At 42.4% G+C, this 27,961-nt stretch overlaps 2 protein-coding genes across 12 annotated transcripts in view; one reads left to right on the forward strand and one right to left on the reverse strand.

Moving 5' to 3' along the window:
* Positions 1-17,030, reverse strand: part of RNF13 (ring finger protein 13) — a 41,835-nt gene extending 24,805 nt beyond the window's left edge. Inside the window, exons 1-4 of one of the 5 annotated variants that reach the window (XM_054835491.1) lie at positions 16,929-17,030; positions 10,365-10,492; positions 7,362-7,442; positions 1,781-1,906 (exon numbers count right to left, since the gene is read on the reverse strand). In XM_054835491.1, the coding sequence (XP_054691466.1) occupies positions 1,781-1,906; positions 7,362-7,442; positions 10,365-10,478 (321 nt within the window). In that variant the 5' untranslated portion in view covers positions 10,479-10,492; positions 16,929-17,030. Of the gene's footprint in view, positions 1-1,780; positions 1,907-7,361; positions 7,443-10,364; positions 10,493-12,234; positions 12,361-16,227 lie in introns of those variants that run through there. The other 4 variants (XM_054835496.1, XM_054835495.1, XM_054835494.1 and 1 more) reach the window with 4 other exon arrangements.
* Positions 17,031-17,492: 462 nt separating this feature from the next.
* On the forward strand, positions 17,493-25,780 carry COMMD2 (COMM domain containing 2). 7 transcript variants are annotated; one of them, XM_054835272.1, is made up of 9 exons: positions 17,494-18,037; positions 18,307-18,409; positions 18,477-18,626; positions 20,436-20,548; positions 20,774-20,851; positions 21,684-21,764; positions 22,362-22,444; positions 23,460-23,633; positions 24,141-25,780. In XM_054835272.1, exons 4-9 carry the CDS (start codon positions 20,512-20,514, stop codon positions 24,336-24,338), a joined length of 651 nt encoding a protein of 216 aa, XP_054691247.1. In that variant the 5' UTR covers positions 17,494-18,037; positions 18,307-18,409; positions 18,477-18,626; positions 20,436-20,511; the 3' UTR covers positions 24,339-25,780. The 7 variants fall into 7 exon arrangements, with proteins under 7 accessions (XP_054691245.1, XP_054691247.1, XP_054691248.1 ...); XM_054835270.1 differs by lacking the exon at positions 20,436-20,548 and having other exon boundaries at positions 17,493-18,037; positions 18,477-18,571; positions 20,778-20,851; XM_054835273.1 differs by lacking the exons at positions 20,436-20,548; positions 21,684-21,764 and having other exon boundaries at positions 18,477-18,571; positions 20,778-20,851.
* The last annotated feature ends 2,181 nt before the right edge of the window (positions 25,781-27,961 follow it).

Raw genomic sequence — 27,961 nt, forward strand, 5'->3', positions numbered from 1 at the left:
GCTTGTGACACAGAATGGCAGTAATGGAATCATCCCTGACAACACACATCACAAGTCACCAAGTGCTGAAACCGAAGAAAGGAATACAGAAATTCATTGAGTGATGTGAGCTTTAAAGCTCCCTGGTTATCACAGGTTCTCAATCTTCATATCCACATAAATGTGCTATGGTAATTAGTGACAGTTTCTATGTAGTATTAATTTTGTTTGTTTGATTTCTTTAACATCATGTGCTGCATAGGTGTCTATTTACACATAGAAATATGTCCTTCAGGACAGGTAGTAAATAATTTATAGTACTTAAGGAAACGTTTTAGTTCCCTGCACACTTTTGACAATTATAAAACAGGGCCTTTGTTTAATTGTTGGATTATAAAATGATGGTATTCGTGTAAAACCACACATAAACACACCTTCAAAATATTCAGGTTACACAGAGTTACTCAAGTAAAGGGTGACATTAACACAACCACAGCCAGGCACCTTCCGCCCAAGCTACCATGAACAAGCACAGGCTTACCGACACCATCTAGCTGCAAAAAGCAGTAGCACTTGCCTGTTCAAGTGTACTGTGAAGTTGCAACTTCACCCTCGCTACCCAGGGTCCCAAAAACAAAAGCATTAATTGTGCACCAAAACTGAAGCATTAATCCATTTTTAAGATAGATCTAAGCAAGATAGTACAGTTCCAGGAAGCTATTTCTAATTGCATAGTAACTTTCCACTATAAGAAAATTATAATCAACTCCTTACTCAACAGTAACGTGCCTCAGAGTGCCATCCATTCAGATTCTCTCCACATATTCCTAACAAATATCCATCGTGCATACATAAAATGTCACGTGTAATAATGTATTTGCTGGCTTTTGTGCCCAAAGAGGCAGTTTTAACACAGCAAGGTATGATTTATGTAAACTGCATACAATCCCAGACCATTCTTATGATGTTTTTCCATATGTAGCACAATTTTACATGATATTTTGCCGAACAAACCTTTTACGTAGGCAGAAAATATGTCATGCTTCCTACATGATGTCAACAACGTATTTCAGAGTCACGCATGACCAGACCCTAAATGCAGGCTTGAGAAAGAAGTTTTGCAAATATGCAGGAGTTGAAAGCACAGCATCACCCTCTCTTGATGAGTCCCTTCCCACACTGGTCACAAGCACAAACAGCAGTAAAAATCAGTTGTAACAAGTGAGGAGCCACTCCAGGCGGCTTCCACTTGCTTCCAGCCTTTACCCTTCTCCTACTGCTACGTAATTTTTCCTGTAAGATATCAGTAGATGCTAAGAGAGAGATGGAAGGGAAGAGGAGACAGCTTCTGGCCTAGTAAAGATTCATACACAATAAAATCAAGAAAAACAGCTATGCACCCGTATTTGTAGTTTTCAATGTAAAACACACAGAGGGATGGGACTTTAAAAATAAACTCCAGTTTTTGTTAAAATCTCCATCCTGTCAGTCAAGTAACTGATGTTCCCTAATCTCCCCTGTGATGCCTGGCAGTGGCTTGTATTGCTACTGAATGCTTTTTATTATAAAACTGCAGCATTGGTCATCCTTATTTGCCACATAAGCAGGCTCACAAACAGGTAATCTTAAACTAAATCATATTACAATACTGCTTTATCTGTCTGCAGACAATAAAATTCTCCCTTCCCTTCACATCAGTATCTATCCTGCTGGTAGCTATACGTACTTTTCTGGAGCACCAGTAAATTCTTTAAGACCTTGAAACAGAGGGGAGGGGGGGAAATAAAAAGAAATATCTTACCTTGATATCAAAGTTGCACTCAAGCCTTCGAATCAACACAATAAAAGCACTGGACGAGTTGTCCTTCAGCGGAGGTGGGGCTATAGGCTCACATGCATTCTCTGGTTTGGAATTTATTAGGAATCCCTAGAAAACAGGAACAGAAACAGGAGCTTCATTTCTCTTTGTCTTAACAATACAAGTTATAAGCAAAGAAGAGCAGACAAGTATAAGCAAACTGTACGTTTTCATACAATAACTAAACAAATTCTTATTATCAGTCCTATATCATAGCAAGATTTCTGCTACATCCCTATTTGATTCATCAGAATTTTTATGTCTGTAAAAAATAGAAAGTTAGAAAGAAAATACAGTTTTTCCAATTATATCATCTGAAGTTCATAGCTCAGACTTTGCAGTATAATTCAGCATAAAGAGGACTGCATATACTACATTAATATTGTGGAACTATTATCCTTATCCTATCCTACTATCCATTAGACTTACGGAGACTCATCAAGAAAACTGAAGTATAATAGCCTAAGAAGCACTAACAGAAACTTAGTGCTTGGCAATTAAAAGGAAACTGAAGAAAGTTAGGTGTGTGAAATCAACACTGAACTAGCATACAAAACAGCTGGTTTACTGTGGGAAGCAAAGACTACAAATCATCAAATCTGCTACAGTTGAAAGATTCACAGAAGTAGAAGATTCTGACACTATCAGTCTTGAAGCAATCTTTGGATTGTTTTTAGGTGACTGAGTTAGTACTCCACCACTGAAAACGTTTGGAGTAGAAACTGTCCCAACCTCATGCTGTAATATCTGCTGAAAAATGCTATAGCTTCTCTCAGAGAAAAGATGCTCGCTTAAGCACTGAATGCACTGACACTAGTCCCTCTCCACAGGGTTGTGACTTCAGGGCTGACTACTCCCTTGAACTGTCTTCCCTACTACCGCAAGTGCTCTGTAAATACTGCTGATATGGAAATTAAAGCAATCAAATGTCAAAACAGTATCATGCATACTGCACAATGCTATTTGCTCTAGCTCTAAAGAGAACAGACCTTCCCTTTTTCCTTTACTAGAATGTGCTTGCTTGCTTCCTTGGTCAAATCTCTAGGTCACCCGAAAAGGAACTTCTTTATTAATTAAATATTAGTTAGTTAATAATTAGATTCCCTTCTGTCAGTCTCTTCACAACAGATTTTGATCACCAAGATAGAGAAAAACCCAGACTGTACACCTAGAGGAGGTTTCATCTACCCTTCATTCAAAATACGCCTTTTCAGAAAAATTACTTTCTTTGTAAGGTGTTTGTGCGACAAAGTCACAGTGCGATAGATGTTTTCAGACCCTAATGCAATGGAGTCACATTTGACATAAGAATCTTCCTACAAGATTCACACTTGTTTAAGTCAGTTTTAAAGCTAGAGCAAATGATCATATAGATAAAGAGCGGTGAATTGCCAGAAAGTAAGAATACAAGTAATTTGTTTTATGCAAATAAAGATCGTGAGAAGCTGCACTGCTGTGGGCTCAAGAAATTATTGCTACAGTTCTCAATATATCCTTGAGAGCTTTAAACTCTCAGTTTTCACTGACAGCTTTAGATATATATAGAGATGTCATCACCTGTGTAGAAACAATAATTATTATATAAAATAATTGTATTGTACAGGTGTATATATAAATGTATATATAAACTGTCAGCTTATATAAAATATATCTAAGTTTATACATATATACAGTTTATATATATAAACTGTCAGTTTAAATGTACTTTTTATATATAATCTTACATTTTATCCATAAACATATATTATTCATAAAGTTTAACCTACACAGAGAGAAGCAATTTTGTTTTCAGGAATAAATTTTTGTAATGATAATATCCCTTTTGGCAGAAAAACTGCACCAGCAATCTGTTCTTTGCCAAGTTTGTGGTGACAGGCACAACATTACAGAGTCTGTAACAATTAAAAGCAATATCCACTGAACATTCTACACTGATTTGCTGACAGCCAAATTTAGATCACAGAACCCCAGCCTGGTTTGGGTGGGCAGGGACCTCCCAGCCCACCCAGTGCCACCCCTGCCACGGGCAGGGACACCCTCCACCAGCCCAGCTTGCCCAAAGCCCCATCCAACCTGGCCTTGAACACTGCCAGGGAGCCAGGGGCAGCCACAGCTTCTCTGGGCAACCTCTGCCAGGGCCTCAGCACCCTCACAGGGAAGGATTTCTTACTAATACCTAATCTAAATCTACCCTCCTCCAGGTTAAAGGTCGCTAAGGTTCCCCAATCCATATAGCAAACCCTACTTATGTTACGTAGTTTCGTGCAAAGCATTTACTCTTTTTTTAACAAGAATGGTACGTCTGGAACCAACTGCATACAACAGAAGTTTTACACAAATCACGCAACGTCATGTTACAGTTAAAGAAATGCATACATAGAAACCAAAGGCTAACAATAACTAGTCTGGATTTTACTTAATGCTAGCATATTTTCTTAAATATCTTTAACTGAGGAGCTGTTCTTCTAAGGATGCAGGCACAATAACTGACCACTTTGTGACTACAACACACACACAACAAAAAAAAGCAAAAGCACCTACGTTTATGCTTTGGCACCAGTTATTACAGAATCGGACAGACTGTGTTTTACAAATTGTATATTAATAAATCTTAATCGTAAGTATTGAAAAAGTATAACATTTTCATCCTATTTCAACCAATATCATAGCAGGTTTTTTTAAATAATTAAAATCTTAATGCAAACAAAGAAAAAAGTTTTAGTTTATATTCAGGACTAAAACTCATTATTTCTACACAGGTGATGACATCTACCTTAGTTAAGACACAGAGCTGTCTAACAGTTAAAAAGGTTAGAATCAAAGCTCCTTATATCTATTTTTGATGTATTAAATTGGCTCACTACTTGGGCAAATCACTTAATCACCCTCTGTTTCTCAATATAGTCAGTAAACAACTATACAGCTCTAACACCACTTCTCCCCATGATAAAACCCACTGGGCACGAAAACAAAGTTGTCTTGAGGTTTCTATGCAGAGGAATTCTTACAGCAATTTATTCCCCTTTGGGATTAAAGGGACACCATGCAATTGAAGAGTGATCCAAGCTTGTACCTTCACATCAGCTTAATTTTTTGCATATTGTTTACTCACAGGCATTGCAACATCAAGAATGCTGCAGAACCAGATTTTGAGGCCATACAGGCTACAGACAGAAGGAACAGGAAAGCAGCTCTCTGCCCTTATGTGCTGTTCACGGTCTCCATAGGTGTGTAAATGACAGCAGTTCCCCTGCACCAGAACTTGGAAGGTGGTCTGCCTAAATACATTTACAGTTTAGAATTCTTATACAAAATAGACACATCTATATCTCAGTCCTGAATACTTAGTCATATGCTGTTCATAGCGACAGCCAGACAAGTTACTGCCACAAGACTGACTCCATACAGCCACTTCCACAATAAAAAAAGTGTAACGAAACCTGAACTTCACACAAGTTGTAAACTGCTTGGATGGCTAAACTAAATTGCCCTTCTCGTAGATGAGCGTTTCAAGTATAGGAGAGGAACAGAAAAGAAATTTTACCTGAAATGAACTTACTGACACCGACTGCAAGAACGGGATTCTAGAGAAAGTAAGCGGTTTATGTCACTGCACAGGCATCTTGTATCAGGCAAGGACACAAATGCAGCGTGCCCATCGTTCTTGAATTCAACACAGCACACCAGCGTCTGACAAGCATCAGCTACACGATCTCAGCAACAAACTTACCTCAGAGGATGGGAAGACCATAACTGAACTGGATATTCAGCTAGCTCTTAAATATTTTTCTAAGCAGCAGGACTATGACACCAGTTTACAGCATTAACATCACCATATATAATTTATTTTAAAATAATTTACTTTCTACCTCCTCTATCTTATTTTATGCAGATAAAATCAAGTTTGTCTTTACACCAGTTACCAACTACTGCCACCAGAACGTATGGACCACTGCTACCTTAGGGGAAGTCAGAAAATGTAGAACATGCCTTCTCAGCACTGCCTACGGAAGCCGCATTTAACTTTCTACATTGTACTTTCCCATTTCGCCTTGAATGTAATTTCCCTTCTACTAATTTCATGCAGTCCATCTACATATATTACTACATTCCAAGTGTATTAACCACACTAGACACACGGGAAAGGAATTATCCCGCTGTACAAAACATGCTTGCTGCTATATTTCAGAATACATCAGGTCTTCAGAACTTCTACTCTAGTGCAAAATAATGATAAAGTCCTACACGTATTCCCATGGTTATAGCCATCTTTGATTTGCACCTTAATCACTTTCCATAATACATCAATATGATTTTTGCCTTCCCAGTTCCATAACATTTGCAAATCCTTACACCTTATTTCTGCCGCCTCTAAGACTAGTTGCATTTTACAATTTAATATGGTATAATATTTACATGCTTTTTAGTTCTTATGTATCAAAGAAAACTGAATTAACAAAAAGTCCTATGTACTTTTTCTGCTAATTCAATATATTATCACTTACTAGTGTCTTCTGTTAATAATCCTATGACCAGTTTTCAAGTCATGTCACAGCATTCCTATCCCAATATGACTTAATTTGGAGTATAAGACACAAATTTTTGTTACTTATCTGTTATAGTATATGTGCTATCTGCATTTTCCCCACTTAATGATACAGAGTAAAATAAAATAGCATTAGTGCAATGCTCGAGAGGAGCACTGGTAAAATGGGGAACTTCCCATCTGCTGTGGGATGCAGATTGCAATTAAAAGGAAACTGTATAAGGAGAGGGTGCACGATTAATCATCTGCTACATAGCCACCAGCCTTCTGGCACAGCACGCAGTTAAGGCAGAACTACGGCCCCTGAGCTTCTCCATTGAGTTGCTTAAGAAACACAAGGAGGGAAGCAAACTGACACCAGTTCTTGTACTTCCCAAGAAAATGAACTACAATACCTTTACACAGCACTCTTAATGTGGGCCACATGCAAGGAAGATAATCCCTGTTGCCTCTACACGCTTTAGAGTGTGAAAGGGCTCGCCAATATATGACCGCACAGAGACAATAAATCCTCCAAATATTTTTTTTTTTTAAATAAATCAAGACAAAGTTCAACCTGGCATCCACTGATACCAATGCAAGGTAACTGACATATCAGTATTGCCACCAACTTCCGAGAAAACAATGGTCTACCAAACTTATTTTCTTAGATTCCCATCATTCAGTTATTTTTAATTTATTTATTAAAAACGTTCAGCAAATTCTCTTACGTACAAAAGGTCAGATTACCAAAATTCCCTTCTTTGGAGAGGAATCTGCTATTCACAGGCAACAGTTTGTATCAGACTCTTTGCGTGAGCAGCAGATTAATCAGTTCTGTATTTATTTTTCCTCAGTACTATATTCATTTAACTTTTATCTTTTTTTAGCTTACAGAAGTGTTCAGCACATACAGTCCTATATATATTCAATATATATATATATAATTTTTTTAGGGGCTGATTTTTTGTTGGGTTTTGGTTTTGTTTTTTTTTTTACCTTCAAGCCTTCTGCTGGCAGTCTGTAGCCAAATCTAGCAGGTAGATCATCAAAGGTCTGGGTTCCATTTTCAAGGTTATACTAAGAGAAAAAAAATTTAAAGAAAATTCAGATTTGCAACAAGAGAGAAATAGATAAGTGTAAATAAAAATAAACAACACTGCATATTTTTTAGGTTAAAATATTTATCAGACATAGGATCTCTTGTGATCATGTCAACAAAATCACAAAATTGCTCCTTCCACTTGTCTTCCACTCACATGGCAACATCTTTCTTATCTAGTTGTGAAAACAAGAAAGTCATAGATCTTTTGTTAAGTTATCTATACGTTAAATCTTTCTTTCTACTGCCTACAATTCAAATACCAGCATATTTGCTTAGGAGAAACTCCAAACAACCCAGAAAAGCAATAATCTGAAGAACCGGGAGTTTTGGGTGTGGGGTTTTGGTGTTTTTTGGATGGTGGTGTTCTTGTTGTTGGGGTTTCTTTGCTTCCAATTCACTACCATACAGGGAAGAACAACTTTTAACAGTAGTTAGGCAAAGAATAGCCTCTATTTGTTCTCCCTTCTCAATTCCCTGCTATCTATTCAGGTTGATAGCTGAAAACTGTCTCTACAGTTTCATTTTATACTAACTATGAGCTTTTATTTCAAAACAGGGGAATACTGTAAAGACCACAAATCTGTGGAAGCTTTATTTCCCCCTTTCCTTGTTCATCTTTTGTAGTTCTATGATATGCCTAACCAATGGAGAATCCATACAATAAAAAGTGCAAATTTTGCTAAAATTTTTTCCATTAAAAGTAAAAAGTTGGTTTACTGCAGAAGTTGTGAATTATACAGTAACCACCTTGAATGCACATCTGTTGGTAAGTTTTATTGAATAGTTTAGTGACTCAAATATTTGTCTTTTCATTGTATCATCCAGTTGTCATACAGAACAGTCAAGTAAGGACTGTGTTTATTTCAGAGGGACGAGCCATTTCCTAATGGCCAGACTCAGACCAGGGAACTCAAACTCCAACTCTGGTACAAAGAAAAACACTACCATGATTTTTCTTAACTCTTTCAAAGGAGCAACATTTCAAAGGCGCTTCCTTCCCACAGACTTTAACAAAATTGAGGGGAAAGAGGTAAGAACAGAGCCAAATTTCAAGGAAGTGTTTTTGTTCTGTGCAATCAGCCAGCTTCATACAACCTTTTCTCCTGATCCTCCATTCTACCAGCACACAGCACAGCTCTGCGCCAGTACGCTGCCTTCCTCAATCCTCGCTGTTCCCTCATCCACGTTCTTCAAAACGCCCTCCCCGAGCGTATGCTACTGTGAGTTCTCTTGAATCACCTAGCAAGCCCCAACTTTAGCTTGAGTCAGACACAAACCTATTTATTTATATCCCTTATTTAAAAAATAACTGATCACACTTCATGTACATGTAACAGTACTTTACACAAACATAATCCTTCATTTGAGGCTGCAACTATGCAAGAACACAGAAGCATAAAAAATACACCTAGATCAGTAGGGAAAAGAAGAATTTCTTTCACTGGTGACCCCAAAACTTCGGCTGGAATTTTGCTCCCAAAACAGCCGATCATTACATCATGACATCTCTCAAGATTATAAGCTATCTGTACGCCTTCAACTGCACGGGACACAGTGTGCAAACATTCCCTCTTCTTCCGAGTATCTCTTAAGCATGCCACTGGCTCCTTTTCACAGCAAGGTTTTAGTAAGTCTCTAGTTCATCTCTTCATTTTCTGCTTCAAAGATATTCTCAGAATAGATCTGTAACATCCAAATATTCAAGAATAAAATTCATTTTAGATGGAATTATTTTAGAATACTGCACAAGGAAGCTTAAATAAAAGAAATTAAACTTCCAAAATGCCTTTTTTCCTTCCCCCCCCCCCCCCCAAGGGAGGAAGTAGCAAGAATAAAAATCGGGTTTTTTTATGAAAAGAGGAAGCACAGGCTTGGTGAGAGAAGAAAGGGGGGGGAGAGGAAATGAGGTTTACAGTAGAAAGCCAGTTTAAAATTTCACAATAGAATGGTGATGTCAGTTCCATAATAAAGCAATTCTCTATCTGCATTGTTTCTTAAAATTTTTATCTACAAAAAATAATAGAATAGTAACAACTCAAAGATCCAAATAACATAATTCAGTATTCATCAACCCCACATTGTTACCACAAACTTTTAAGTACTTTTATTGTAATATTTTGCTTCAAGGGTTTTTCATTCTGTTCTCCTGAATTAATTGATATGATATTAACAACTCTCCCGGATACCACTGTAACTAGCAGAGAACATAGACTACAGTACTGAGGTTTAATTATTTCAGTGGCTTATGCTCTATCCTACAAAGACATATATAACTTCCTCTATAAAACTACACGATATATAAAATTGGTAATAAATAGCCCAGCAACAACTTTTACCACTGACCCTATGTTCATTATACTGTTCGTTAGCCTGATCATTTAAAAGTCTACACATCCAAAAGTATTATTCTTAATGACAGCAGAAATTATCACCTATTTAAAAAAAATAATATATATTTAGGTGTAACATATACAAAAACTTTACTGACAAGGCCTCCAGTGCACACATAAATTATACTAGCCACAGAAAATTATTTTGCTTTATTTATATACAAAATGACATCCATCACCAAAACTTAAATTGCTGTCTAAACCAAATAATCATAGAATTCTTAACAGGGGTATAACATGCTATAGGGTATCTGGTCAGATTGGAACTTTTAAAATGACTAAGGGAATTAAGTGCTTTCACTGTCATGGTATCTGAGCTCACATCATCTGTAAGCTCATTTGAAAGTGTAAATTTTTTTTTTTTTTTAATCGAACTAAATTGCTAAGGCAATTCCACTCCAAGCAACCTGCTACAACATTTACTCTACTAACTGATTCATTAATAGAATAGTTTAAAAGGCAATTCAATTTTATTTCATCTATGTAGAAAAATATTCTTATACTTACTGCTAAAATATCTGCCTCCACGGGTAAAAGATTCAGGAAAGCAAATAACTGAACAGTCAAAATAGTGTATATCTGAGTGGCAGACAACATCAGCATTCCTATTGACAACAGCATATTTTATTTAATACCTGCAACAATAACAACAAAAAAAAAACAAAACAGAGAGTCAAGGTATATAGCAAATATTTTCCTCTGTCATTTTACTGGGCTCTATTGGTCAGCTAAAATTTATGTTCTAACAAGGTATGCAAAATGTTATTCTGTGCTTACTTTTGAGAAACGAGTAATCTTTAATTTCTACGATTATTTGAAAGATAAAAGTCCTTTTTGCTAAAAGCATGTAGCTGCCACGGGAATGCACGCACAAAACACAAAAATTGTAATAGTAGCACCTCAAAAACCTTATGCAATACATAGCAATGCGAGCAGTATGCAGGAATCAATGTCCACATTATATTAATCATCCTTAGACATTCTTAATTTTAATCTTCCTTTCTTCAAGCATAAATCCAAACCAGCAAAATGCCTCATGTACCTGGAGTAATTCTACTAAAAGCATTTATCCTAAATATACACTTGCAAAACCAGTGTGATACCAACAGATAACAAATGCAAACTAGTTATATCAACTTCAGTGAACGTCACAAATGCTCAAATGTGACTCATGGTCTGGACAGCATACTTAGTCTCCTGTAAAGTGTATGCATTTTTGAGACCTTTAAAAAAAGAACACAAATACTCTGTATTCTTGTATGCATTTCACAAGCTCATGACATTAAAAGGAAGTTAATTCTGCTTTGTTAATGAATTTTCATCAAAACTAGCAGCAAGAAGCAACAGCTTGTGTCTGGAAATAGAGGGACATGTTTTCTAACAGAAATTGTTCTTTAAAACTGCTGATTTATCATTAATCAAAGCAAAAAAAAAGGTGCGGAGAAGGGTTAGGAGGAAGCAAAATAAACATTTTTGTATTTTTCCTTTGCCACACAGAGATATTTTTTTTTTAAAAGTATTAAAAACAAATTAAGGGCCTGAATGCCTGCCTTGTATGAGCAACAATTCTCAGTGAGCATCCTTACTGAAGTCATTGCGAGTATCCTGTTACCCTCAACCCTCACCCCCCCCCTCACCCCCCCCAAAAAAAACCCCTAAAGAACCCCAAACAAAACAAGCATTTGCACAAACAGAACTTTGAACTCACTCTCAAATGCAATCCATGCATTAACTGCAATGGCAACAGATTTCTCTCCATAATCTCTCATATCAAAAATTGGCCAATTTACAATCACAGGCATCTTGAAACCAGAAAATTTGGCCCATCAAACAGAAGTGTTAAAGAAGTACTATTTAAATTTTTGAACATTTCAATTCTTCCCAGCAAAGACTAAATCTAACACTTAAGATAATAATCCACAGTACTGCTCAATTTCGAATCTCTCAGTATTGTTTGAAATGGATTACAGATTACTTTCCACTTGTCTTTTCCAAATAATTATTTTTCTGGCACCAATGAGAATCCCAATCTAGACAACATACACTATTCAGGTTGAAACGTCATTTCCATGGCTGTTCCTTAGGACCACAGAATTTACTGAATTTCTGTGAAAGACCAACTTCCTCTACACTTATTATAGGGTCCTCAAATGCTCTCACAGTCCACAAATATATGAACAACATGGCACAAGTCTGCAACATTTGCTAAATATCACATTTAATGTAGTAAGAAATGGTGTCTCTGCAAAGCTTTAGTCTAAAATGCCTGACACCATGTGCCCACAGGCATTCAATCCAGTGTGGGTCTTTCAGCTTCTAATACAAACAAGAGGCAATTACATAATACGCACTCATAAGACGGTAAAAGTTCTACTACCTAAATTGCAAAATCAAGCATCCAAAAAACTCGGGTTGGGCAAAGGAGAGGAAGAAGTTTTAGCCTTCCACATAACTGACTTATGACTTTTACTGCATGCCACTCACATAACGAATCAAGGTTCTGCAGGGGAAAAACACGAGAATATGATTTATTAAACTGTACAGCCATTTCTACACAAAAGGGCAAATGGATAAACTGAAGTTACACAACTAGACATAAAAGTAGCATTTCCTCATTTCTGAGTCCCTGACTTTCCACGTAAACTATACCTTTTAATACTTTTTTTTCCCTTAGAAGTTTCCTGATGTTTTTAAAGAGGTTTAAATTCCTGTATATATACTTCCCACAGTTTGCAGTAATGTAGGGGTTTGAGACTTAGCCTTAATTTGTGCTGTTGAGAAATGCAATCTGAACTGGAGGAATAGTTAGCTGACAAAGGGATAGAGACTTCCAGAGAGGAAAGACGTGGAGCTGGGTCAGAATCCTGGCCAGCTGCCCATTTATCTTCTTCCCCATCTCTCACGAGTGAGATGTAGAGGCTTCTGTATGATGTTCCCAATACACAGGATGGATTCCTGCCTCCTCTCCCTCCCCGCGCCCCTCTCTTTCTCTGAAAAAGTAAACCAGTGATTAGTTTCTCTACCTCTTTACTGACTTTACGCTTTTGCTTTCCTGATTTCCCCAGATGTCACATTCTATCAACCTTATTTTATTACAGCAGGACTCATCATCAATATACAATTGCACCAAAGTGCTAGTATAACATGTTCTGCATCAATACGCTAAGTCACAAAAGTACACTTAATCTATATGAGCATATTATAAGCCTTTAATGAGCATACTGACATGGGAGATGTTTTCTGAACTTACGTTTAAAGAGAACACTTTTTAACTATGTAATAACCTAGATCATTTAGTAGCAGCACTTCCGCCTACATAACTTGAGACACAACAACTACGCTCACTTCTGTGTTATGCTCTTACCATATGACCGTATTACCCGGGTTCAGGGGGACAGGTACAAGCACACGAGCTTAGAGGAGAAAGACTCTGTGGGATTCTGCAATACGAGACACCTGGACGACAGACTCTTTGTCTGCTGGACATGGTCTTAAAAAAGAATGACAGAGAACTCTTTCACGCAGAAAGTGTATTCCAAACACAACTACTAACTGAGATAATACATTTTAGTGCTTAAATACCTTTTTGCTTTTCTTTGAAGAGGACCACCTTAACAACAAAAACTCTTTAGAGCAAGGAATAGTAATGGAGTATTACCCTAACTCGGCTTCCCACAACAGACTTTTACTTACTAACTTGGCATACAGTAAGAGAGGAGTGGATAGCCTGACCATCATTAATTCCCAGAAAATCTCTGGCATCAGGAGTAGCCCCATGAGAATGGTGGTAGTCACTGTTAATGAGAAGCAGCCAGGAGGATTCTCACTCTCAGCTCTCACTTTCACTCCAAAAATATAACCCAATGCCCAAGATCAGGATCTCTGTTCTCCACTGACAAGTTACATCTGAATTTCTTTTTGTGCTGCTCAGTCATAATCCAGTCTTAAAACAATGATTAGCTGTCTACAAAGGAACTTCAGATTCCTCTTCGGCTTAGTTATAACACGATTACGTGCAGGCAATCCCTTAAGAACACAGAAGTACAAAATATCCTATTCCCCTTACGAAAACTCACACCTAAATGTGATCAGGCTAAAAAAAATCCAACATTCAAAATTCCAACACATTCAACAAAAAAACATGTGATCCAGCACACCACCTACTTCAGAGTACAAAACAAGCAACAATCAAGCGCAACATTCAGCAGAAAATCTAACCACTTTCATTGTTGAACTTAAAAGAATTGCTTGGTCCACAGATGGATGACTAAGTCTCTCTAGCGATTCTTCCAGCCTCACAGTAAGAAATTACTTCAACTGACATAAAATTAAAATAGTGGTAATGCAGAAGAGCAGCAAATATAGCAATATTGGATCCAGTGTAACAGCTGAAATAATTCAGGGACAAGTTTTAAAAGAGGATGGTACGTGCTTAATATCACTGGATCTCCTCTAACTTCTTTTATTGGATGAATTAAATGTACATCACAAACAGTTAAACTCAACTAGGTCATTCAAGTTGTATGTACGATTGTTGAAAAACTCCAAATTGAGGCTTCTTATTTAAATGGTTCCATGTGGATTCGTTTTCATTTAACTGTAGATGTTTTGTTCTGAAAATTGTAACTTTGTTGACTTCAAGAAATCACAGCCAAGACTACTACATTCTCTTTCAGAATCAAGAAACACCTAAGAATTCCTGTCTTCCTGTTCCTATCCTTTGTGGGTTTATTAAGCAGAAAGCATTGTCTCACGATCTGAGGTCCTCAAGATTAACTAAAGCAAATACTGGAGAGTTAGATTTGATTTAAACTGACACTAACATGAAGATAATTAAAATTCATTATTACTAACGAGAGGAAACAGCTGATATTTTCAAAAACAGTTCTCATGATTTTGACTTCATCATTCAGACATATGATGCTTTGTGAAACTTTCAACTGGTTAGCGGAACAGAAGTTACAGTCAGAGGAACCTGTAATGAATTATGAAATTCATGAATTTTTACTTCTAAATTAAGATCTACTAATTTCTCTCATCAGCCTGCACTAACAAAGAGGATGCTGGTGAAACTGGAAGAATAAGAGATCAATCTTTCAAAAAAATACAATAATTTTTACTATGACAGAAGCAACAATACACTTGAAGCTATCACAATATTTTAACCAGTACAGTAAATTCAGGACATACCTTACAACACAGAGAAAGCATTAAAATAGTATTGAGCATCGTTAGAAAATGCCAGAATTAAAGTTGTCCTTGCAAACAACATGCATGTACAGTGCAGGCTTCTCTGTCAAGGAATTACATACACATTCTTCTGGGCCCAAGAACTATTGTCTCAAATGCAAGCAAAAAAGCGGTACAATTCCTGAAATTCCATAGCTCATTTGTAGACTAGACTCTTAATTGAAGAGGGCAGCTTATAGTACACATAAATATAGGTGTATGTAATTAAAGACTATGCTGTAAACCACACAAAAGAAGTTCAACTTGACTCTGCAGTAATCTTCAGCACTTTACACCTGATTTTCCAGTGTCTATAGACAAAGTTCTCCTAAGTAACTTCAAACATTTGAGTCTTTTTTTTTCCTTCCCACTCTGCATCCTAGAACTCACAAAACCGATTACACTTTCAACAGAAGAGGAGAGTAAAGTGTCCCTTCTCACTTGAAGAGAAGGATGGCTAAATAAGCTCAATACAAGAACTAACATTATACGATAGATACATCTATCCATTGTACTGGACACTAAGAACACCTTGCCTACCTCTTAATACGTTATCGGTATTGTATTAATAATAAGGGATTATGAAACACACAGTGTTTTTAACACCAATACACTGACTTCCAGAACAGGCAACCTGAGTGGAAAGCGTTCTGGATACAGTCCCTGCATCCCGTCAAAAACGCCAGTTTCACACGTGCCAACGTGAACAAGCCTTAGGAGCACACATTTAAGAGAGATGTCATTAAGAAATTACATGGCTTGGGACACAGAGGAGATAAGAATATCCACAAACCAAGCTCTACAAAGTGCATACAAACTGCTGAAAATTTCATGCTTGTATCTCAATCAACATATTTCACAGCAGAAGACAACATAAAGTAATTCCTCATCCACACAGTTATGCTCATGCTTCAACTCTCTCAAGAAAACAGCTCTCTCCCCTCCCACTGGTGAAAGAGCCTAACTTGCACATGAGTATTAAACAAACTTAAATTCTATTTTACTGCCAAATAGGCTTACAATGCTCAGAGCAGTCACAAAAATCCTATGAACATATAAAAACTTTGTCCTGCCACAAACTCGGTGAAAACACTCCAAGTAATTTGGGCTGCCATGTCAAAATATAATCAATGAAGTTCACCTTCAAAAATTCCACGAGCAGAGGACGAGCAGAAGTGACACCAATAATTTTCACGTGTATCTGCCTTTTTGCATTTTGATGTCATCATGTCTGTACTGACCTGAAACTCCATCTCAGACCTATCCACAGAACTGCAAACCGATGCGCACAAGGGAAGCTCAGCGCTCAGATCTGATAAGATGCAGGAACTATCCCTCTCAATTTGTTTTCGTGTTTTTACCAGCAACTTGGTTGCCAGCCAGACTCCACGCCACTCACTATCTTCCAAGCACAACCAGTATCTCAGCGCACAGCCAGCCTCAGAGGAACCGCACCCCAGGCAGAGCCGTGAAACGCCAGGGCAGGGGTTTCCCTTTCATCCCTCGAGAAGCCACGCTCGGGGAGCGCTTCAGCGTCCGCCCTTACCCTCCCTCCCGCCGAGGCGGATCTCCGCGCAGGCTGCGGCGACGGCCCGCGGGAAAGGGGCGCGCCGGAGCCGCGGGCAGCCAGGCACACCGCGGCGGGGCAGGCCGTGGCTCCGCCTGAGCCGCACGGACGGGCGGCCCCGCCTCGCCGCTCAAAGGGTGGAGGCAAATAAGCGCTGCGCAATGGAGCGACGGGCCCAGTAACTCCTTAACCGCCGCGAAGCCAGGGCGCCCGGCGGCAGGGAAGCGGCCCGAAGGGACCCGGCGACCGCGCCCCCCCGCCCCGGCGGCCCTCACCTGCGGGCCCGGCACAGGGCCCGGAGCGGGGAGCCGAGGGCCGCGCCTAGGCCGACTCCATAGCGCGCTCCGCCCGCTCAGCAGCCACGGCGGAAGTCCCGCCCCGTCGCCGCGCACCCGAGACGTCGGCGGCCCGGGGCAGGCCATTGCTCGCCCGGGCTGCCACTCAGCCGCCGGCGCGTGACGCGGGGCGGGCTTAGCAGACGAGTGGCGGCGGCCCCGCCCACGGGGTGGGGGGACAGTGCTTCCTCTGCCGCGCCGCCAGGGGCCGCGCGCTGCGCCCGGGCAGGGAGAGGGGCGGGGCGAGGCGGGGCGAGGCGGGGCGAGGCGGGGCGAGGCGGGGCGAGGCGGGGCGAGGCGTGGCATGTGAGGCGGGGCGAGGCGGGGCGAGGCGGGGCGAGGCGGGGCGAGGCGGGGCGAGGCGGGGCGAGGCGGGGCGAGGCGGGGCGAGGCGGGGCGAGGCGGGGCGAGGCGGGGCGAGGCGGGGCGAGGCGGGGCGAGGCGGGGCGAGGCGGGGCGGCAGGCGGGGCGGTGTCCAGCGGCCCTCCTCGGTTCCCGGGGAAGGCGAGGGGAGGGGCCCGGCCGCGTCCCCTGTCACGGCTCCCCGCCGGCCCTCCTCAGTTTTGCTGTCGCGGCTCTCCGAAACCGGCGGCCGTGGCAGCGCGGCCCCCTCAGCGCCGCGAGTGCGGCGGAACCGTGTCTCGGCGAAGGGTTGCCGCTCCGAGCTCCCAGTCACCGTGAGGGACGGGAGCGGTCCCGCGAAGGGACGCGGGGAAGCAGGTGACGGGGACGAGCGTGGGCGCGTCCCGCTGCAGGCGCCTCCCGGCGCTTCTCTGGCGCTGCCTCAGCTCGCTGCCGGCCCGCTCGGCTGGGAGCTCGCAGCGCGGCCTACGCGGACACCCCCTGCGGCGGCGGGGCCTTGTGCGGCCGGGCACCACGCAGGACCCAGCGGGCTCCAAAGCCCGCATCGAATCCCGGCAGTGTGTGAGAGACGCAGCGGGGTTTTCCCCCTCCGTTAAGTTTAGCCCAACTCTGTGTTTAAAAAAAACCCAAACCAACCCAAACCAACCAGAAAAACACACTTGAGAAATGTAAGCTAAGCACAAAAGGTAAACAGGATGGGGGGCGGGGGGGGGGAAGAGGGTAGATATTTCTATAATTAATGTACTTGCTGTGTTATTCCAGCTGCCACTTTTGAATCCTTCAGGGCTTGAGAAAATCTCATACTTAACAGTCAGCGAAGGTCCTTTTCCTTCAACATGTATGCTTTGCTTTAACAAAATAGCATTTATGGAACAAAATCATGCAGCTTTTCTCTAAAGTTGACTTCTATACAGATTTGTGTCTTCCTTTACTTATTTTTCTCCTTCATGTTTAGAATAAATACCTGGGCAAGATACAGAATGTTCTAGAATTATGACTGCCTGACCATCCGCTCGGAAGCAGTACGACTTTTTATCCTTTCACCAGATTCATAACAGGTAAAGGAACTTAATTATATTTGAAACGTTTTGCCTTTGTGTCTCTCTTCTGCCTGGCGTGCCACAGGATTCCTGGGTGGACTGGATGACTGCTGAGGAAAGGGCTTCACAGAGATGGATCCCGCCAGTTTTGGGGCACTGGAGAACGTCACGGTTTTGCAGGTGGATTGTACGTGCCTACTTTTGAGCAAATCCTTCTACAGATTTGCACATTCCAGTTAGGTAGATAATATCTTCGTATTACCTAGTGGTTCATTATATGTTTCCAGTCTTTTAGTTTGCTTAATTGTTTTTCTTGGCCATGTATACCGTGTGTTTCTCTGCACTACCCCACTGATGCTCTTACCGCACAAAGGAAACAAGCTGCCATTCCGAGCCAATTGTTGAGGTTCCTGGAGTACTTCGCCTATCGTATGTATAGATGTTCAGGGGTTTTTTCCTCCTTTTTTCATGCATGTTATTTCCTCTGTCTTATTTCTCTTTTACCTTCTCCTCCCATCATTTTTGTACTTGTTTTTCAAACATAAAATGTGTATTCTTTTCTCTCGCTTCTAAACTTATTTTGTAATCGCCTTTAGTTTACAGTCTCACAATCTGTAACCGTACTATGTTCTTAAAATATGCACACACATATATGCACACGTTTCTTCAAGGTAAACCAAGGGTAAAACGAGGGATTTCTGCTGTAAATAAATTATCCAAACATAATGGAGGTACATTTGTGTGAAAAAGATTTAAAATGTAAGATAAGCTGTCCCACCTAGGATTCACTTCTGTACTATTTTCTGGAGGGGAAAAAAAAAATATCAAAGTTTTTCATTACATAATGTATATGTTCTTTAGAATTACAGTAACAAGTAAAACTTGTATCTCTCTCAAAATTCCATTTAGCCAACGCATTAACTCCAGTGAGGCTGATTGGTCAGTTAGCCTGCTGGTAGGAGACAGCGCGTATCTGTAGTTCCACCAGCATACACACGCGTGTTAGGAATTTCTAGGGCTGAAGGATGGATTATCCTAAACGGCAAAGCCAGACTGTTGGGCGAGAGAAGAATAGACCCAATTAATGTATTTTCTTGGAGTCAGCTCGGTCATAAATACACGTAGAGGAAGATGGCAGTTTCCTGCTGAACACTTAGTATTGATCCACTAAATTTTGATATTTGTAGAGAGATTTGTTACATACCTTGGTAAACAAATATAATGGAGATCCTAATGGATGTAATCTTTACCCTTGCATTTGATTGTGGCTGCAAAATGGGAGGTGAGGTTGAAACCTTTCTGAGTAGAATGAGAAGTTGTGCATCATTTTAGTAATTTAGAACCTCATTTGTTTGTTTGTTCTTTGCTTGATTTAACATGGTAGGAATACATGTTTTTAGAAAGCCATTTGAGAGACGTGGGAATGGCAGCGCCATCTCTGCGTAACGTCAGCACGCAGATGGAGTTGTGTACTGCCTGTAGGACACGGCATTGTCACCAGAGTGTAATCTTTGTCCTTTACATTTGGGCAATACAGCGCAGTACCCCTCCACGGGGGCTATGTACGCAAAACAGCTTTGAATCGCGTGCTTAAGGTGGGATAACAGCATTATTAGGAAACAAAGGGCACGTAAAATGATGACGTGTTACATAATTTCAGCAGAGGCCGATGAAACAGGAGGACGATTTCATCGCAGTAACAAGCGCTTCGGGGACACCACGTTATTCCAGCCGCTGGCTTGAATCAAAAAAATGCACTCGATAGCCAATGTGACTATTAAGCAGGTATCCTTTATTGCAGCGCTGGGAGTCACACCGGGATATTTCCACGAATGTGCGTCTCGACGAGGCACAAATTGTACCTGATTTATATTACAAAAGAGTTACATATTCATTAGGTTTCTGAGGGATCTAATACACATTTATTACTATTCCGGGAACTCCTGAATATATGCTAATGTCCTGATATGCCTGCACAGTTTCTTTCTCAGGTGGTCGTCAGGGGTCGTCCTCCTCAAATCTTCCTCTTTCTCCTCTTCTTCAGCGTACACAGTTGGGTGACCTCTCCTTCATGATCTCCGTTTTGCAAGCTCAGCAACCTCGTTATCCGTCCTGCCCAGATGGTCCCAGGCTTGTTGGCATATCGGGCCCCCTTTATCAGGGTGCCTCAAACTTTGTGTCTTTTTTCTAGTTCCTACCCAAGGACTGTTCCCTAATTTACGGCTTCTCTTATCCCATTTCTACATTCCAACTCTTTTACTAATTGTTTTCTTTCGTACTGGAGCATGAGACAGGCGAAGCCTGAGTTTGTGGGGCCTGACTCAAGTGCTGCCAAGTTATATATTGTCTTAAAATTGTTCTACGCTAATTAGTTTCCCTTATTCAGGCTGTTTCCGTGGGACACGGCTGGCGCAGTTTACATCGCATCCATACGTTCTCTCTCGCCGTTTCCCAGACGAGGTACGTGTTCGCTTCCCTTGGAACATCGTTTCTCCGTACGGCTAAATGCAGAGCTGCGCCAGTCACGGCTGCCGCTGCCGCGCAAAGCTGGGCAGAACGCGGGTTGTACCGCCCGTCCCGAGGGCCCTTTGCTACCGCGGGGCCGGGGGAGGCTGCAGGGGGCCGGGGGCGGCCTCTTCCGCGTCTGCGGCCGCTGCTGCCCCGGCCCCGCCGCCCGGCCCGGCCCCGCCGCCCGGCCCGGCCCCGCCGCCCGGCCCGGCCCCGCCGCCCGGCCCGGCCCCGCCGCCCGGCCCGGCCCCGCCGCCCCGCCCCGCCCCGCCGCCCCGCCCCGCCCCGCCCCGCCGCCCCGCCCCGCGGCCCCGCCCCGCCCCGGCCCCGCCCCGCCCCGGCCCCGCCGCCCCGCCCCGGCCCCGCCGCCCGGCCCCGCCCCGCCGCAGCGTCCGCGCAGGCCCGTCCCAGGCGCCCGGGCACGCCCCTTCCTGGGCGGGGCGGGGCGGGGCAGGGCGCGGCGATGCTGCTGGTGCTGGCGGAGGAGCACAAGGCGCACCTGGGCTGCCTGCCGCGGCTGGGCGCTGCAGGTCCGGCATAGGGCCCCGGCCCGGCGCCAGGCACTGCCCGCCCCGCGCCCGGCTGGGCCGCGTCTCGCCTCGCTCTGGGTCCGCGACGGCGGCCGAGGGCGGCGGTTGCGGGGCGCGGCGGTTGCGGGGCGCGGCGGGCGGGCGGGCGGGGAGGGCCCGGAGCGGGCGGGGGGCTGCCGCGGGGCGGGCTGGCGGCGCGCTGGGCGGGCGCGGCCGTCCGGGGCCTGCAGCGGAGTCGCCTCCTCTCGTTTCAGCCGCCGGCGAGCTGGGGCGCCTGGCGGTGGAGCTGCTGCTGCGGCGGGGCGCGGCGCCGCGGGCCTGCGAGGCAGCCGCCAGTAAGAGCCGGGGGCGGGGCGGGGGCAGTCGCCGGCCGGGGCCCGTGGGGCGGCGGGGGGAGCGGGCGGAGGCGGGAGGGCGGGAAACGCGGTGGCTGCTGCGGCGGCTCCGCACAGGGGCGACCCCGGTGAACGGCGTCAGGGCGCGGGGCTGCCCCGGAGCGGCCGGAGGAGTCGAGGGAGGCGACGGGGGGCGCGGAGCGGGGTTTGCGGCCGGGCGCTGCTGGGCCACCGGCGGGTGTCGGGCCTCGCCCGGGGCTTGCGGGGGTGAGCGCAGGGCCCGTCCTTGCGAGACCCGCGCTGCCCGGTTCTGTACCGGGGAACTCGCCACCCGGTTCTGGGAGGCGAGCGTGCGGTTCTCGCTGTCGTACCCTCAGAGCTCGGTGTGGGTTTTTCTCGGGGTTTGTGGTTTGGTTTGGGGGTGGGATCCGACTCGCTGTTTGATCCCTTCACGTTATTATTTGAAGGGTGCTCAACCCTCTCTTTTTCTTTTATATGCATCTTTAGCAAGCTGGCTTTGGACGAATTTGCAGTTTTGTGTATTAAGTTGCCACAGCGACGATAAGGAGGTAAAAAGTACTTTGTGCTTCCTTTAAGGGAAACTCAACGTTGGTGTTGACACCGTTCAGCATGGGGTAGAAGGATTAACGTATCTTCTCACTGAAAGCTCCAAGCTCATGGTAAGGATGCCTTTGTGCAGTGAGTTCAGGGATACGCTCGAGAGATGTCTTCCCAACGCTTCTAGCTCCAAAAATACTGATGAACAGGGAAAACCTAGTTCAAAGTTCTGATAACATGTTATGTTCTTTTAACTTAGAAAAAAAGGGTTCTTATTCTCTGTTCTCTTATTGAAAAACTGCATCTGCATGGATGGCTGGATTTTGTAGTCAGTGTCTGAAGCTGAAACTTGACAACATTTTAATTAATTATTTTTTTAATTATAGCATGAACATGCAGTAATTTAGTCTTCAGGATTAACAAAACTTGAGTGAAGATTTCTTTGTTGTTCAGCTCCTGTACAGGCTGTGTGCTGCGCTCACCCCCTGTTACGTACTCTTTGTGTTGTATTGCAGTAGAGTGTAGTTGATCACAGCATGTGTTTATGGTATGAACGCATTGTAAAGATACGATGTTTTCTGTTGAGTAAATAACTGCTTCCACAATGATGAACCGAGCTTCTCCAGTTTGGCACAAAGGCATTGACCTGTGGGAATCAGCTTCCCGGGGCCAGTTACTGTAATGCGAGCCTTATGTTGTACCCGGTCCTTGCTTACGTGTGTAGACATTCAGATCATTTCAGAGTATTTATGATTTGAGTATCAATATTATGTTAACATACTGTTGATCAGCTGATGAGCGAAATATGTACTTCCTCATAACAAAGCTCAGGTGCTTTTTTTTGTGTTGTGTTTTAAATGCGAAGATGCTGAGCGTTTTTCTTTTTTTTTTTTTTTTAAGTGGTCTAAAACTGTTCCTGAAGCTCATGCAAATCAGCAGTAATACACCAACAGGTGTAAACAGCTTAAACTGTGGATGATTTGTTTTGTCCTAGCTGTAGAATTGTCCTCACATGTTCCTGCAAGAAAATAACTGTACCATACAATATGCATAATGTTTACTTACAGTTCTGTTTGTTTCTTGACAAACAGTGATTATTACACAGGTCTGTATTAAGGCCTAAATTGTTATTTCTAGATTTCTGAGACAGACTTCCAAGATTCCATTCATGTTCTGGGATTCTCGGATGAATTGAACAAATTACTGCTCCAGCTGTACCTTGATAACAGGAAAGAGATCAGAAGCATTCTTAGTGAGCTGGCACCAAAGCTTCCCAGCTATCAGAGTCTTGAATGGAGACTGGATGTGCAGGTAACTCCTATGACGTTGTCAGTATTCTGTATTGTACTTCACATTTTTTTTACATCATAAACGACTACTAAAAAACATAATTTATATTACTTCAAAGTAATCGAGGCATCAGTCTTTCACGTATTTAAAACTGACATAATTTTGTTATTGCACCAAAGATAGCTAGTTATGAGATGAGCAGGATGTGTAATGATGCAAGGTATTTCTTGCTTTATGAAAATTGAATTTGTAGCTCCAGTGGTGTTCTAAAAATGTTAGCATATACCAAATATATTTGGTCTTAATTATCACCTAATTTTCAGAAATATTATGAAAGCATTGCTTGAAGTGGATTAGTGTTGCCTAATGCTAAAACTAAATAATATACTGTGTATATCTTGGATGCGGATGAAAAGGATTTTTAAGCAGGTCCTACAAACCTGTTGTGAATTGTAAATATGGAAGTCGATTAACCATCTTCTTTTTTTTGTTTCCCTATTCCCATTTCATCTAAACTCCCTCTTGCAGCTTGCAAGCAGAAGTTTGAGACAACAGATTAAGCCTGCGGTAACTATAAAGCTACATCTTCATCAGAATGAAGATCAAACTGCCCAAGTGTTGCAAACCGACCCTTCTACCCTCCTCCACCTAATTCAGCAACTGGAACAAGCATTGGGGGAAATGAAGACAAACCATTGCAGGAGAATAGTGCGCAACATGAAATAGTTCTGATTCGTGGCTGTGGTCTTACTAAGTGGTTTGTGAAAACTGAAAACAACGTTCACAAACACATTTTGAGGAAAAATAAACATCTGGATCAGATGAAATGCTTTCCTGTGCCAGGATCTTGAGCCAGTAATTCTAGGCCGAGTGTCCTCTGGTGCTAACTTTGCATACCTGCCTGATATGAGATAGAATATTGGCTTTGCTTTACTTGCAAACGTAGAAATTCAGCATGCCATGCTAATTTCTTTAGCTCTAAATTAGTATAGTTCTACTTGAAGAGCTTTCCTACGTTAAGTAGAGGTGTCTCAATACTATATGAAACTGCACATTTATTTTTACATTTATCGAGTAGTTTTCTGCCTTGGTTTTGCTTCTGTTTTGAAACTTTTTTAAAAAGCGCTACACTGGAGGGAATGATAGTTCACAGGAACGTTTCTTCCATCTACGTGCCGGTATGTGTGAGAGTACGTGTGGGGCTACTGCCTCCTTCCTCCAGTCAACGTGAAGGCTGGGTGTTACACCGATTCTCTACTCCTCTTAGATGAGGGAAGAACCTGTAACGGAGCTAACACCTCCACTGCAACAAAGCTAGCTGTAAGTCCTACTAGGCAGTCTCATGATTTCTGCAGGTAGCAGGTACCATAGAAAACCAGCGGCCTAAACATAAGTTAGCATACTGATCATACATAAAAGTGATCTGAAAAATTGCAAAAGTAAAACCATGGGCTAGGAGGCAGATTAACAATAAAGTTAACTTGCGCTAAATCTGATCTTCGGGTTGTGATGCAACAATTTTTGTTCCCCTATTTGGATAGCGTGCTTACAAAGGAAAGACTAGCACTATTGCAACATAAATGATGCTTTTCCATTTTTAAGAAAAAAATTCTAACAAGGGTTATGTCAAAAGTCACTTTTCAAATGTATTCTAATGCAATATTTTGTAGCTTTTGTGACTAAGGTTAAATAAGGTTACTAATTAATGTTTTACCGTCACTAGTGACGGTGCATCATAAAGCCCTTAACGAATATTGGAGAAGACAAACAGGCAAGAGACCCTTAACATACAGATTCCAGCAAGAATTGTATATTTACTGTCTTTCATAGCAACACCATAAATTTCTGTATTAATTGGGTTCCTACAGTTACAAATGTATTTTCTTACTGTTTTGAATTTTTGTAGCTTTGAGAGGTATTATTTCAAATGAAACCTGATAGCACAAGTACTTTAATCAGTAATGCTTACTACAGCTTAAAAGTCAGTTTTCTAGAATATGGAGTTGCTTATTTTGTAATTGCTTTATATAGCGTGGCGATAGCGTGAACAATCAGTTTCCTCTCCCATACATGAATTGGTAATATGTTTCATTTAACATCCATAAATGGTGATTTTTTTTTTTTCCTTCGCATATAGTATGTGGTAATTAAATGTGATCAAATGTTACTATTTGGGATTTCTGATGAGTAGTTTTCTATGTAATTGGCCTACATCTTCAGGTGAGCTACAAGAACAGCCTGTGCGTAGGCCAGTGTTGTCTCTATTCCATCTCTCTCACTACAGCCATAGCCTAGAACTCGTGGCAGCAAAGTACAAGTTTTAAATACGACGCCTAGAACACTTGCGTGTCTCATCTCCCTACCGCCCTACAAATCTGAACATACCGTTCTGTGTCTCAGACTTTTTAAAAAAAGAAAACTAGCCGCTGTGCAGCTAGTTGGCGTGATGGTAAATGCTGGTAATCTACATGTGTGTCATGTCCTGAAGTACATGCCTAGTAGAGCAGGGGTTGGTTTCCCTCGGTGATCACGAGTAGAACGGAGTTTAACGTAGAAGTTGTGAGTACAGAATGCCGTTAGAAAGCCTGCATGCTCCCTTTTTGGAGCTTATTACGATAGTGTTCGAATAGAAACTGCAACACTGAATGGTACTGTTTTCTCTATCAAAAAATGACCTGTATTGAAGATGGGTACAGTTAAACTTCGAAGCTGGGTGAGATGTAGCAAAACTCAAACTCTGGCAGTGTCCCATGAACAAAAGAAAGGTAAGGAGAGATCCTGTGCACCAAGCGTGTTGCTTTTGAATTGCACCTTTCAGTTTGTTCTGGGGGGAGAGAAGTACTGAGCCTGGAAAAGCAGCTTCCCAGCCGCTAGTGATTTTAAGCTTAGACAGGTAGACTTGCCTTTATGTGAGGGTGGAAAGGGGCTGTCTGCAGCTCTAAATTCCCCCTTTCCCTGTTTTCATAGCAGGTGCCGCAGCGACAGAAGGGCTGATGTGCAGGCAGAGCAGAACTAAACTATATCTAAACCACGATAATTAGTGCGAATGCACAGCACTGACGCTGCTGTTGATGTAACTGTGGTGATTTGAGTTGCCAGCGTTGGAATTGCAGCACTGCTGCAGCTGTTTTGTAGGGCAGTTGAAGCTGGAAAATGAAAAAGCATCTGCTTAGTAACCCACGGATAGTGGTACAGTAAGAATTCACTCCTGGATCGGATTTTTCAGTTTTAATGTAAACTCTATCCAAAATTAAAGGTGACATAGAAAGCTGTATTTAATATAACTTGATTCCTCTCGTGAATTTGCAATTGCTTTATAGAAACCCTTGAACAAGACGTGGAGAGTACAAAGCATTATTCACAAACTACTTAAAAAAAAAAATAGTAACTGCTACTCTTAACCCATTTTATTTTTAATAGGTGTGTTTTTTTAATTTGCTCTGGTATCTAGCCACTAAAAATTAAATTTGAGGCTGTTAATTTTTTTTGCAAGTCTGGAAGAACTGATTGTTGGTTTTATAACAGAAAAAAGTGACTTTCAACTTGCTTCTTAAAAATTAAGTAAGTAGCTTATTTTTTCAAAGTGACTAATCAAATTTGATTTGTAGGCAGTGCAGCATTTTAATCTTGAAGCAATTTACAAACATCAGTTAAGTCCTGAATAATCTGTGAGGAAGTTGAGTGTATTACTACTTCATTTTTAGAAATCTGTTGAGCATGGAACATAATCTGTTACCCTCAGTGTAAAACTTGTGTATGTTTTGTCTTACTGCAAAATTTAACTTTGTTCTGCAGAACTGCCCTTCCTGTGTATGCCAAGAAACTTGGGTTTATGAAGTCACAGAGCCCCAGCCTGGTTTGGGTGGGCAGGGACCTCCCAGCCCACCCAGTGCCACCCCTGCCATGGGCAGGGACACCCTCCACTAGCCCAGCTTGCCCAAAGCCCCATCCAACCTGGCCTTGAACACTGCCAGGGAGCCAGGGGCAGCCACAGCTTCTCTGGGCACCCTGTGCCAGGGCCTCAGCACCCTCACAGGGAAGGATTTCTGCCTCACATCCCATCTCCATCTCCCCTCTTTTAGTTTAAACCCATTCCCCCTGTCCTGTCACTGCGCTCCCCGATAAACAGCCCCTCCCCGTTCACAAGTAAGCAACTTGGGAATGGCTCCCTGGCACCTTTTTCACAGACCACGAAATTCAGGTGAATTTCTTGCCAGTGCAGAATTACAAGTGCATAGAACAACTAAAAATCCAACTACTTTAAGCATAAATTAAATTATTTTCTTAAAAGCAGAGTTAGGCTCAGCCCTCAGCTGTGTGCTTCTCAACAGATCTGTATCCCAGCTTAT

This window comes from Grus americana, chromosome 9 (assembly GCF_028858705.1).
Source record: "Grus americana isolate bGruAme1 chromosome 9, bGruAme1.mat, whole genome shotgun sequence".
In the NCBI taxonomy this organism is placed as follows: Eukaryota; Metazoa; Chordata; class Aves; order Gruiformes; family Gruidae; genus Grus; species Grus americana.

Bases quoted from the DNA above. Each gene is read 5' to 3' on its own strand.
- COMMD2 (XM_054835270.1), top strand. From the start codon at position 18,495: ATGACTGCTGAGGAAAGGGCTTCACAGAGATGGATCCCGCCAGTTTTG. The intron at 20,852-21,683 runs GTACGTGTTCGC...CTCTCGTTTCAG, and splicing joins CTCGCCGTTTCCCAGACGAG to CCGCCGGCGAGCTGGGGCGC. The intron at 22,445-23,459 runs GTAAGGATGCCT...TGTTATTTCTAG, and splicing joins CTGAAAGCTCCAAGCTCATG to ATTTCTGAGACAGACTTCCA.